This window comes from Labrus bergylta, chromosome 6 (genome assembly GCF_963930695.1).
Source record: "Labrus bergylta chromosome 6, fLabBer1.1, whole genome shotgun sequence".
Lineage (NCBI taxonomy): Eukaryota > Metazoa > Chordata > Actinopteri > Labriformes > Labridae > Labrus > Labrus bergylta.
The window spans coordinates 22,115,703-22,129,296 of record NC_089200.1 but is presented as its reverse complement, the minus strand read 5'-3'; the positions used below and the strand labels follow the sequence as shown (position 1 = coordinate 22,129,296).

At 39.9% G+C, this 13,594-nt stretch overlaps 1 protein-coding gene across 3 annotated transcripts in view; it reads right to left on the bottom strand.

Annotated features, from left to right (window-relative positions):
* Window positions 1-13,481, bottom strand: part of osbpl9 (oxysterol binding protein-like 9) — a 36,397-nt gene extending 22,916 nt beyond the window's left edge. For 2 of the 3 annotated variants that reach the window (XM_020631800.3, XM_020631801.3), the window contains exons 1-4: window positions 13,337-13,481; window positions 10,834-10,884; window positions 7,535-7,613; window positions 845-921 (exon numbers count right to left, since the gene is read on the bottom strand). In XM_020631800.3, the coding sequence (XP_020487456.2) occupies window positions 845-921; window positions 7,535-7,613; window positions 10,834-10,884; window positions 13,337-13,447 (318 nt within the window). In that variant the 5' untranslated portion in view covers window positions 13,448-13,481. Of the gene's footprint in view, window positions 1-844; window positions 922-6,571; window positions 6,645-7,534; window positions 7,614-10,833; window positions 10,885-13,336 lie in introns of those variants that run through there. The other variant, XM_065956016.1, reaches the window with a different exon arrangement.
* Window positions 13,482-13,594: the final 113 nt, after the last annotated feature.

Sequence of the window (13,594 nt, the reverse complement as noted above, 5' to 3'; positions counted from 1 at the left end):
GTTGAAAAAGGAGGAGGAGATGGGTGGAAGGAACTGGATGTGGAGGATAGGAGGGTAAAAAGGAGGAAGGTTTGCTTTAGGGGTTGAGAGCAGGAAATAAGATTGGCTAGAGAGAAAACAACAGGGCAGGACAAGCACAAGCAAAACGGAGCCAAGAGTCTAAAATACTCATAAGAAATTAGAAATGTAAAGGTGAAAAACAGGCTGACAAGAAGTCAGCAGTAAACCAACGAGATAGCTGTTTATCCAAAATAAATTCCCTGGATCTGACACCAGTTCAAATCAGCCACATGTTGCCATAACATCCTCAATTTATGTTGGCATGAACGTCACTGTTCTATTTATGCTGCCAAGACTCTTCACTGACTCAACTGTTCTACTGTGCAAAAACAAGCTGAGAAGACCAGGACACAAGAACAAGACCTGAGAAACGAGGCCCTCAAACTGTAAGTCCTTGCATTGTGTTGAGGTGACATATAGCACATGATTTACTACGTTTCCAAATGCATGCAACATGAGGTGTGATAAAGATCCCACAACGAAAGCTTTGATGGCTGTGTTGCATTTCTCTACTCTTCAGAGTTTCCAAATTAGCTCACCTGTCCACTTTCAGACTGTATCTCCACCAGTGAACAGCTCAGGTATGAAAAATACCAGCACGTTTACTTAAGACAGCAGAAAGTAAACAGTAAAACCCCATGAATGATGACAAAAAAAAAAGAAGCCCTACAGCACAACGACTTTTTATTGTCACTCAAGAAGGTGGATTGGACACACAGATGTAGACACACAAACACACACGCTCACAAACCGACATATAAACACAAAGTGTCTGTTTACATACTCTTAGTTGGAGGGTGTGACGGAGGATAGTTCCCTCTAAGGCGTGGATCCACTTCTCCCGCTCGTCTGCATCTCGGGCTGAGGGTAGAAATACACACAGACACACCCAGTAAGCCACTTTTTCCATGCAGACAATATCAGTAGCTGTGACACTCTAGTTACACACTAATGGCAGCAAGACACAACACTGAGATGACATGAGTACCGGGGACACAGTAATGGATGCTGTGTACTCTGTGAAACAAATGTAATTCTTTAATCTGCTTAACCTCATGTTTAGGCCTGAAAATATCTACCATCATTATATATGCAACTTCAAAAATACGACAAGCAAGCTTTTTTTCAGTACACCATTTCATAAATCAGGGAGGACAATAATCTGTAAACAGCTGACAACAAGATGAGCCCAAAAGCACAGATAAGACAATCAAATCAGAAAATAAAGACAGAATAAGATGGGTGCATTAAGGGCACTTGTAGGGTGAAAATAAGGTAGCACAAAGTCAAACATGTCCAGACATTTCTTACAGCAGAAGCTCTTCATGCATTTTGAGGAATATCTTTTTACAAGAATTAGATGATAAAATACCAAACTAATATATCTGTTCAGCAGCTAGTTTGCTTATCTTTGCATACAGACAGGGAGAGAGCTAAATGTTCAAAGTGATACAATTGGGGGAAACTTTCAGGAGGGGTCAATTGCTGACTGACGGCTGCCTGGCAAAGTGGATTAACAGAAAGCTGCAGAAAATGACTGAAGTGTCTAAAGCTTGGTTAAAATTAGGTAATTGTCTCCTGATTTTAGCTTTGCGTACCATAAACACAAGTATCGTCAATCCATTCTTCTTATTATTAGCAGCGAGAAAGTAAGACATGTTAGTAAAAATGTCAAATGGAATATGACCTTGGGCAAGTCTGAGAGCTGTACTTTAACAGCAGCTTAAAACGTAGCTGACATTTAGCACAACTACAGCACTAAATAAACTTAAAGAATGTTAGCTTTTTATGAAATACAAATGTGTAACACAGGGCTGTTGTAATAAATATAAAAAGTAGTACTGAGCTGTATTGCCTAATAAATGAGAGTGAGGCCTTACATCAGAGATGAACACATTGTTAAAACAGGGCCTATACTTATCTTTAAAATAATAGTTAGCTGATTTTGGCATTTTTCATTTCTTCTTTGTAAATCTGTTTTCAAATAATGAACTATGTGATTGGCTGTATCAACATTTTATTAGTCGTCTCAGAGATATTCCTTACTAACTGCATATTGCAGATCTTTCTTAGAGTAATACTCCCACACTGCTGACCTTTTCTTTTCTGTTTGAACATGAAAATAATTCAGGGTTCTTCAGTCCCACTGATTATTTACCCATGGGCCCATGTCTGTCAACCACGCTGATACTGGCCGATACTGATGTTCAACCCAAGCATGTGCGAATCTCTACATAGAAGAATACTAGAAGAATGAATACAGGATCCATATTTAATTTGTAAGATTATTGTTAAAGTGAACAGTTAAAAATGTCTCTGTGCGGGGATGCAGCACTGTTTCCTTTTCCTCTTTCTTCTTTTAAATTAATTTTTTGGTAACTGTGTGTGAAAAGGGTGCTGTGCAATGCTGCACCTTAAGAACAAAGACAGAGAACAAACAGACTGCCAGTGACATTAAACAGTGACCCAACACACAGACTGTGACACAGCCAGTACACACACATACTGTATACTTCTAAATGCCAACGGCATACAGAGATACAGTATTATGTTCTCGCCCAACACACGGACAGGAATGAATGCAGGTCTGGTCGGGGTGCAGCATGTATACAAGTCCCCACAGGTTTTCATAGATGTTTTACAGAAAGATTATTATATTTAAAAGGATGTAAATGATGTTCTTGCATAAAGAATGGTTTATTTCTGCTGAACTTTGCACGTGGACCTCAGTCAAAAACACTATAGCTCTAAAAGCTGTGAAAGAAAAACTTAATAAGATATATGCCATCAAATTAGCTGGCAAACTATATCCTGTGCAAGAGTCATTTTTCATAGAGCTGGTAACAAGACAGCAGAGCAGATGAATGGCTGTGCTAGCACAGGGGCTGAGCAGCGCAACAGCAGAAAAGCTTTTAAAGACATTAAAAAGCAGAAGAGGCTCAGGCCAATCCACTCAGACAGCGCCTCACTGCCCTCTCACTTTCCCCTCAGCCAAACAGACTCTCCAGAGGAACAGATTACTGCGGCTAATATTATTTAGCTCTATTCATGACCTGGGAGAGTAACCAAAACACATACTGTAAATGTATAAACTGGGTTGCAAAGTTCAATCTTTGGCTGAACCTGCAGCTCAAGAGTAAACCATGATTTAAATTCACAGGCAGGTCAACAAATCTATCATGTTGACCTGTTAGCCAGTCACATGAGGCAATGCACCACAAGCCATGACAGTGGCTGTCATCTGACAGATACCGCCTTTGTTTAGCTCCAGAGTTACATATTTGAGCAAACAGTGAATTATTTGACCCCTTTAGTGGTTGAAAGGGGGAGGGGGTCAAGCCAAATTGAAAGGGAATGGAGAACAGACGATCAGCATGGGTACAGTTTACAACTTTGTAACTACAGTGAAGTACAGCCGGTATGAGTGTGTGTTACTAAGTCAATGGTGCTATGACTTTATCATAAGGAGCCCATAGAACAAAATGCTCTTTAAGGGTTAAACATGCATGTTTGAATTCACTGTTCTATCAGGAGATTGAAATAAAGATTATTTCCTTGATTTTTTTGACATGCAGTCAAAACACCTTTCTTTCTAATTTACTTCGAACATTTAAAAAAACAAAACAAACAAAGAAATGCTGGAAAAAATGTAGAAAACATAAAATAAAACCTTCAAGTCCCATTCAGGGGAAGAGTGCAAAGGGCTTGTTAAACTGCAGCAGTTTTAATATGGGAACAAAGGGGACAAAGTCTCAAAGTCACGTCAAGTCAAGTTAATTTTTTTCATCTGAAACTGAAAAAATCCTGACTTGAAAAAAAAAAAAAAAAAAGAACTCTAGGAGGTATATGATACCCTTACTTTCACCCTGTAAGAGTGCATCACAGCCTCTGCTGTTAAATAAGAGTCCTAACACAGGAAGCAGACAGACCCCAACTTAACCATATCACTGTGATCTCCAATTCTTCTATGCTGAAGATAGCAGAGAGACACAGGAAGCTATAAGAAAAACAAGCACAAAGAGAAGGAACTGCACCTCACACCAATAAACTCCAACCGATCCACCCAAACACACACGTCTCTAATAAATACAGACGGACCCTGGCAGCTACTGAATGGAGACCCATGACACATACAGACATCCTCAGTAATATAACCCTAAAGATATATATGAAATTGTGTCTTTTAGCAGGATCTAGACTACAACCTTGAAAGTACAAATACACAATCATGTGAAAAAATACATCCAAAGAGAAGCTGAGGTATTATTGAAAAAACATTTGACAAAATCACAAACCCTTGTGTTGAGAGCTATTACACGTCTATGTTCTGGAGCGTCTCACTGAATTGCAGTGATCCATTTGCTTCTCTATAAATTCTGGAGAAGAAGAAAAAAAACTGTGCCAGAACTCTTTGTCAAATTATTTGTGTAGGACATTTGTCAACACATCTTTATAATTTCAGCTGCGTTTTGAACTCTTTGTTTTTTGCATTTTGTAAACACCAAGTAAATACTGAATTTGATTTTGAAAAGGAAGTTACTCTGATCATTTTGCAGCCTGTCACTTCATACAACATCCATATTAGATAGTAAATAAAGCCATATATCTTTCAACAAAAGGAACATGCAGCACAAAGCACAAACAAAGTTTGGGAGTTAAAAGGTATAACTAAAGGTCTGTAGAATGCATCACTTGATATCATCACAGACAAGAAAGACAAATGTGTTACTCTCTAGGTGCAGACAAACAGAAAAAAAAGTTTTAACTAAACTGATAGCTCTAGTGTTGCTTATTAAACCAAGAGACCCCCCCTCCCCCCATGTGTGTTAGCGTGTACACATTTGCGATGATTTCCTCTTCAAAATGCTCAGTGGCCCCTCCCCATGAAGCTGGTCCTTCTTCCTCCAAAAGGCCTCAGTGAATTATTCATCCCTCCCTACTTCTGTCTCCTCCTGTCTGTCGGGTAAAGAAAAGCTGATGAAATATTTGAGTACAACGATGACCAAGGTGGGATATTAAAAAAAGGATGAGGACAGACAGGCAGGTGATATCAAGGGGATGTAGGACCACAGACGGCATGCATAGGCTCTTTCATCCTAGACTGATGCTATGGGCAGTCAGGATGGCCTGACAGAGAGGAAGTAGATTGATATCTACTGTAGAAAAGAGGAGGCGGGGAGGGGGGGGGGGGCAAAAGGGCTCTCAGGCAACTCTGATGCACCGCCGGGGGACGGGTCTGATAAATAATAGATGCTCCTCTAAATAGAAAGACTGTACAGAGCTGCACTCCAGGCTAGCACAGTGGCCGGGTCTGAACTACAATTCAAACTTTGAGCCGGGTTGCCCTCAACCAAAATGTAAAACCAACACATTAAAAACACTTATATATATATTTATACATACATGTAAATCCTGGGAGACCGACTGATGACATGCTGGTCCCAGGATCGTTTTACAGCATAAGAGAAATCTCCTCCTGCTCAACATCCTGTGTATCCTTTGATATCCAAGCTAACAGCTGCTTAGTCCACAATCCTGTGTTCAGCACACATTACGAGATTATTTTCTGACCATTCCTCCAGTGATAGTGAAACATGAGATGGTAATGAAATCTTCCAGGGAACCTTGAGAGTAGATGTGCCTTAGGATAAACTTCTTTGTATGTTCATATGCACAAAAATGGAGTCCCAAGAATTCCGTATGTCCTCTGAAAGGAAATACTACTGCAGATTTAGCTAACCAGGAAAGTTTGGTCACGATAGGGAAGGAAATGTTTGGATCTAATATGAATTTGTTTTCTTAACTAATGCTCAACATTTGAGAACATGTTAGGTATTTATGTTGTTTTGTAATACAAGTTTACACTTCCTTACATAAATTACCACATGAATGAGTATTTCTGAATGTTGCTCTTAAGTTGACAAATTTAAGCTGAATATAATTTTCAACAAAATAAACCTCTGATGTAGAATCGTTTCAGAATAGTATGAACAACAGAATATCTAAAACTGACCGCTGATCTAATCAATGCACTTAAAGCACATCTAGGCAAAGCAGCAGATGCCAAAGATTAACTGTGGTACAGAAAGTCCAGGAACAAATCAGGACCTAGACAAATAAGCTATTTTTTAAGTGACAAAAACAGCTCTATACAAATGTTTAAGGATAAAATAAGTAGCATCACATACATTTTAGCCAAACCTGTAAATAACAGGTAAAACACCAGTAACAACAAACATTGTTATGTATATAACAAACCTCATCTGTACAACATGCAACTGATTCAGGACACTGCATTTGTCTCCTTAACATTTCCTCTAAGCTGACAGACTTTATTCTGAACTGTCCTTGAACCTCAATAACAAACAGATATACTCGAGTGCTACAGAACAAACTGCTCCACCCTAACTGCACATCCCAGAAGACAAACAAACAAACGCCTCGTCGCGATCCTTTTTGCCCAGGACTGGCATGCATGCGGACCATGAGACGTGCACGGTTTTAGCCTTACCCTTGCGTTTGTAGAACCACAGCATACAGCTTCGGAACACAGACATGGGAGAGGGCATGGAGGAGGTGTGAGGGGCACGGAGCCCATGGACTGTGGCTGGTGACCCTCAAGAAAGGAGGTGAACGGAGGGGAGGCTAGTGGGGGAGTGTAAGGGGGAACTCAGGGTTGACGTGGGGTGGATACAAATGGACAAATGGAACGAGAAAGATGAAGGAAAGGTGGAGGAGGTAAGTTAAAGACCTGGTGGTGTGATAGCATAAAAAAAAAAAAAGGTTTCTGCGGTGCACTGGACTGGGCAGCTCCCTGTCAAAAAAGAGGGAAGGGTTGGCAGAGCGGGAGGGGGGCGATGCTGTAGCTGGCAGCCAATCCTGTCCCTATGAAGTGAATGGTTGTAGAAAAGTGAGCAGCAGCAGCGGTGATGTAGCGAAGGTCGAAGAAGCGGCTGAGACCTGAGCTCAGCTTCCAGCTCAGCAGTATTCCCTCATTATTCCCAGAGGCTCGACTGCAGAGACACACAAGCAGCAAACCTTCTCCTCAGCCCCAGTTGGGCTGAATCGTGGACTAAGAGGCAAAAAAAAAAATTGTTCTCGTTCTTTCTGTTCCAGAGGAATCTGTGTAGCTTACAGTGGAGCGAAGCGCATTTATCTACAAAAAAGAATCTGTCAGTCCAACTTCACAGAGCTCTGCAGGAACAGAGAAAAAGCTCAGATGCAAGCCACAGGCTTTGACATTGTGTGGATGTGCATGTGTTTCCTGGTATTAGAGGAGACCGATCCAAGTCTTTAAAAGGTGGGGAGGGAAAGAGGGGTGAGAGAGAAAGAGTCTGAGGGAGCGAGAGAGAGAGAGAGAGAGAAGGAGAAAAAGAGAGAGAGCAAATGAACAGCAGGATTGGATCGCAGAGAAAGACAGCGAGTGTTGAAGAGGGAGAATGAAGAGGACTAAACTAGAAGGGTCCCGTCTTACCTTGGAAATGAAAAGTCTTCTGGTCCACAGTGATGGTGAATGTGCTGTCGTCCTCGTCATCGATGCCGATCACAGCTCCCTGAGCAAAAGGAGAGAGGGAGAGAGTAGGAGAGGGAGACACGTCATACTCCACTTTCCATTTCTATCCTTGTGCCTTCCACATGTTCCTGCTCTCTCTTTTTGTGAGTTTCCCATCTTAGCACTATACTCTCTCCCCTCAATACGCTAAATCTTACCTTGTCGTGTGTCTTTCACACAATCAATCCGTGTTTCTCTCTCATACACACACACACACACACATAGAGAGCAGCCTTTTGGAACATTGGATTGATAAAGGGAGGGGAGAGGAGGAGGTGGGATTTGGGAGATAGAAGGAGGAGAGAGGCAGTGAAGGGTGGAGAGAAAAAGGCACCAGGGACCTGCAGCTCGCAGCAAACGGGAGAAAGAGAACCGCAGAGAAATGGCCTGCTGGCTAGCTGGGACATTAGCTCCTAGCAAGAGAAACAGGGCGTGTGACTCATACAACAAACCTGCAAGTAATAAAGAAACAACTACAGGAGCTGCATGAAATATGTCACACAGCACATCATACTTTGTAGTCCAGTAAAAGAATTTTCCACTTTTTTCAATTTACCACCCTTAATGAAACTTCTCATTTAAAAAATAATCAAATATTCAGACTCTCAGTGAGATTGAACTCTTTGTAAATTCAACACTACAAAGGAGATCTGACTGGCAGAGCCCTTTTACATTGTTATGAATCGTTTAAACCTTTTCAATTTAAGCAAACTTCTGATTTATTTTCTACACTAGTAAGCAGCAGTGATGAATATCTCACCAAGAGTAAAAAATGTGGAGGTTGTAAAATAAATTATTTAAAAAGATGACTAACCCATTAAAATATTCTTATTAAATTAAGTAATAAACTCAATATGATATGTTACTGTTGTAGAATATACTAATAACAGTGCTTGATACAACTTGTCCCAGAGGGAAAGTGATATACAACATATAGTGAATATAAAAAGAGATCTACTGCTGCATATGAAATGCTCCAAGGTCTGATTTGAGGTCACAGTTTCAAAGACTTATTAGAAATCACTGTGATCATGTGTCTCTGTTGTCATTTCCTTCTGTGATTGGATAATGTTTATTTCCACTGAATTATTGACATAGTGATAGCATCCAGTGAAGTAGAGTGAGATAATATCCTGCCTTGATCTCTTACCTTGACAGTTTGTAACCAGTCAGCATCTTTAACGCTGATATAGCTCAGAGCTCGCTTTGCTCTGCCGAGGATTTTCTGAAGAACGTTGTTGCTTTTTGCTGAGCATTAAGTATGGACTCATACTTCAAAAAAGTTCAACCTTTCTTTCACACAGTCACCAAAAAACAACAACTCATGCACTTAGTTCATTCTTCTTCACAGATCTTACTTTTCACTTTGGGATATAGGGCAAACTTAGTTGCACTGCAGGGCTTGAGAAAAACATGCAGTATAACATTACATGACAGGTTAGTGCCACACTGTTAACCCAAACAAGACAATGCATGCCTTGTTTAGACGGACCACAGACAGCAGAGTGTGGGAAGCTATTTTATGTGGAACTGAAACTTTTAGCAGAGATTATTCTAAAATACAGACTTAAAAGAAACTAGTGCGTGATAGAAGCTGATTTCTTGAATCATCAACAGACTCTTTTTGTATTTTCTTTATCATGTGTTGATCTGAGTCTAAAAAACAAAACTGTATAATTTCAATAAAGGTATTAATAAAGAAAATGCCAACTCGGCCGCGCGTCTATTTATTTTTATTTATTTATTTATGGCTGTGTCGAATAAAAATGCCTTAAATTAAGCCGCAAAGTCAGTAAAGTAGCTGTCACGCTCTCTGTGATGTTCTCCGATGTGCAGACGCGGACTCGACTGCGCGTCCCTTTTTCTCTATGGCGCAGCGGGGTGCCAATCGTGCTTGAGTACGGCACGTTACAGATGGCCAGTGTGACCGTGCCCTGAGATGGTGTTTTAACTTCTTGCTTTGTTTCTATGGACTGATGTATCACAATGCATGGTTTCACATTGTTCCACCTCAAACTCATGACTACCTTTCCACATTTGTCACTGGATCCTCTTTCAGGTAGTTTTAGGAGATTTACTTCCTCCTTTTAGTGATACACATTTTCAGGGTTCTCTGCGGCGCCCTTTGTCCTCCCACAGTTGTGGTGGCATAAAAATACGTTTTCACCACTGCTACTGTAAGAAATAAGGGGAAGACTTACCCAAATGATTTTCTGCTCAGCCATTTCACTAATTAAATGAGCGCCGTATGCGTCACTAACAGCATTAGGGTGGACACAAACAACAATAAAACACCACAACAATAAAGCAACCCACGGATGAGACACCCAAATAACAACTAAACCCAATCAGCAAAAGAACCCAAACAAAAACCAGATTAACACCAGAACCAAACATCATCAGAATTCTGGCAACGCAGGAACCCAGGCAACTTAGGTTGAGACCAAGAAGAACGAGGAAGAAAGAAGATTTTAAAAAATCAATTAAAAGAGAGAAAGAATCAAACGTGGCTAGAAACTATAAAAGGAGATGTGAGAAATATTAATGAAGATTAAAAAGCAGACCAAAATGATTAGAGTAGGTATTAGCTATTAATTGAAATAACAATAAAAACATCTAATGCATCAAAAAGATTAAAGTCAGTGAAATCATGATAGCAATAGAAGCAGTTAAAAGGAGCTGGACAGCTGAAAGGCCCCATCCCACTTAGACACTTTGAACTTTGACATGGTAAAACAAGCAGTTCCTATCTAAAGGATATTCAGGAGATATAAGCACTAATTCTGTCTGTCAAAACCAATGTTTGGTCACTCCTTTGAAGATCCTATTAGCATGAGGAATCATCCCTTTCTGTCTTTGTAAGAAGAGAAGCATCACAACATAAGTGCAGCTGCTGCCATCTAGGGGTCATTCAGCAACAGTCAAAACGCTGTCAGAGCCTTTACTTAGAGAGCTTTGAAAAGTGGGACAAAAGAGAGGCGAACATGGCAACAGGAAACTAATGAAACCTTTCAAACCTTCCCTTTAGGATTCACATTTGATGATCATTTTACAAAACGGTGTAAAGGACACCACACCAGCCTTATACACTTCAGAGAAATTGCAATGAGAAAGCCCACCTACGCTGGATTTTTTTTTTGACTGCACTCTGGACAGAAATACCTTGAACACATTTATGAGATAACTGAAAGAAGCAGTGTCGGCAATTATGAAATTCTTACCCTGAGTCGCACACAGCCTCTTCTGGATCCTCTCATCATCTTGTCCTTTGACTGGAAATAAACAGCAAACATCAGAGATTAGTATACTAGTATGCCAGGTCAGTTCAGGTGAAGTGATTCAAAAGTGTATATATTGATATGAATGGATGGTTCTTTCAACATATCAGAGGAGAAAAAGCAGCAAGATTTTCTTGAAAATACAACGAACAGTGGCCGAAGCACATTAGCTATTTCAGGATCATGTTATTGTGTGAGCTGGCTTACAGTCACATTTTCACTTTGGTTAATGAGACAATTGATTTGGACAAAACCATCTGAAATCAGAGTTAGTAACATCTTTGCTCTTAAAACTATGATCACAAGTTAAAATGTCTGCCGTGCAAAAGGGCTTTTAGATGTCATGCAGATCTGATAAGAATGTAAAAAAAGAGGAAGTAAATTGTTAGAAGTGTTTGTCACTTTGTAGAGATTGTGACAGCCCAAATTCATGTCCAAGAACAACTGCATATAAAGTAACAGTCAGGTTTGTCCTGTAGGATCTTAGTCTATTTTTATCTACAGGCAATTTGACCCAACTGTAGCCAGAGAGTCTCTGCCCCTGTTAAGTATTTGAATGCAGCAGTGCTTTCATCAACAATATAGAAACAGAGGAGAGGCCTGAAGTCATATTACTTGCACATAACCGTAACACTTTCATTACCTACTCGTGTGTGCTTCATGATCATTAGGATGTCAAATTGAGAATCAGTCTTCTCATACATCAGGACCGTTAAAGTAAACAATTTCATATGGTTGATTATTATTATTATTAGTATTTTCTGTCCACAAAATATCAGACAAAAGCTTTTATTATTAATACTTTGAAAAACAAATGTGACATTTATTAATTTGTTTTTCTCTATCAAAGATATTCAAACAACTATCACAAATAAAAGAGAAAAGACAAGCAATTCTTACAGTTATGACATTGAAACCAAGCAGATGGTTGGTAGTTTGCTGATAAATACAACAATCAGTTGTTGGAATTTTATTTGTCAACATTAACAAAAATAATTCTACCACCAAACAAATCTTATAAACAAGATCTTCTGTATCTTTTAAACAAATCAGTGGTGGACAGTAACAAAGTATTTTACTTGAGTACTGCACTGAAGCACATTGTTTGATTATCTGTACTTTTTTTTTTTTTTTTTTGGGGGGGGGTGTTAACCATAATATTGTTACTCCACTACATTTGAAAGACTAATACAGTTCTCTTGAGTCCAAGACAAATTTCCCCAAGGGCACAATAAAGTGTATCATACTACAAGTATGTTCTCGTTTCTTGCTACTTTTTCTCTGAAGTCAGTTGATGAATTTTCTTTCTTTCTTTTTCAACATCTGATACGAATGACAATAAACTGTGTTGGTGTATTTCTGAGTGGTTTGTCCACATATCTTCAGCCCGTGTTTGAAATGTAAATGTCTTCTCTGGCTGTAAATGTTCCTGCTCATCAGGTTGTTCCTATTACTGTTCCTATTATTGTAGAGCTGCAAATCTGGAAATTATAGCTTGTGATAAAAATGTTTAAATGAATGTTTTCTGACACATCAGAAAGTACACCTATTTATTCTTGAATGCACTCAACAAATTGTGAAAATATAAAATAATAAAATCACACTCAGGTACTGAGCTGTGTCCCTGAACAGGTACAGGAAACAGACCTGAGTCATCTGAATCTGTAGACATTTATCAGAAGAATATAACCTTCTTTTCAGCAAGACAGTTCTTCTGGCTCAATGCACCATTTCTCTCTTTGTGAGGTTTTCGTGAGAGAGACAAAAGCAGCTTTCTGGTTTACTTCTCTTGATAATAAAGTTATTGAAAACGACACAGGGTAAATTAAACCTATCATTAAACTTCATAAGTTGAGTGCACAGTTTTAACGACCTTAACTAAGTTTTTTTTTTTATCTCCCAATAAGACTGACAGTTTCTGGTTCACCCTCGACATTGTCTCCATGTCCTCCTCACAGTAAAGTGAATTAATCACCTGGACTGTGAACACTTCTGTCTCCTTCTGCGGTGTCTTCAGAGCTATTTCTGCTAGCAAACCTACCACTGTCGGACTCATACTAAACTACCATGCACACATGTCTTGTCGGCAACTTTCATAAACCCTACTCCCTCTCACCAAAATCTTGTAAACTAATCAAAACAACGTTTCAGCGAGCCTGTTGTTTTATCAGGATTTAGCTTCGCCAGCTAGCTAACAACATTAGCGGAAGTGTAGAAACAACACTGTCATTTGATTGGTCAGTTGGTATTCATGGAGCGTTGCTATTGGCCAACGTGAGGGTCCGTCATCACGGAGACCCGCCTTTTCTGTGCCAGCTGAGACTCCCAACTCCTGACAAACACAAGGCCTTTTCTGCCACTTTGATTTGATAAGCAGCGTCCACTTACAGTCCAGTCCCCTTTCACAGACCATTTCACAATTTAACAACGGAGGAAATGAACGTACCGTGTAGTACGACAGTAAACCGGCATTGTAGTCCAACACGAACCAGCGGTACTGCCAACCTTTCATAACGTTGGTCCACTTGCTAAGCGGCCCCTCCATGATGGACGCCATCTTTACAATACGCTCCTGGGGAGGAGCCGGATAAGGTGCGGAGCAGCCGGCGTCACGGGAACGATGATGATGATGATGATGATGATGAACCCCATATCAGGGATGAGCTGTCCCATGAATCAGTCAAACATTACAAGTATTCAGATA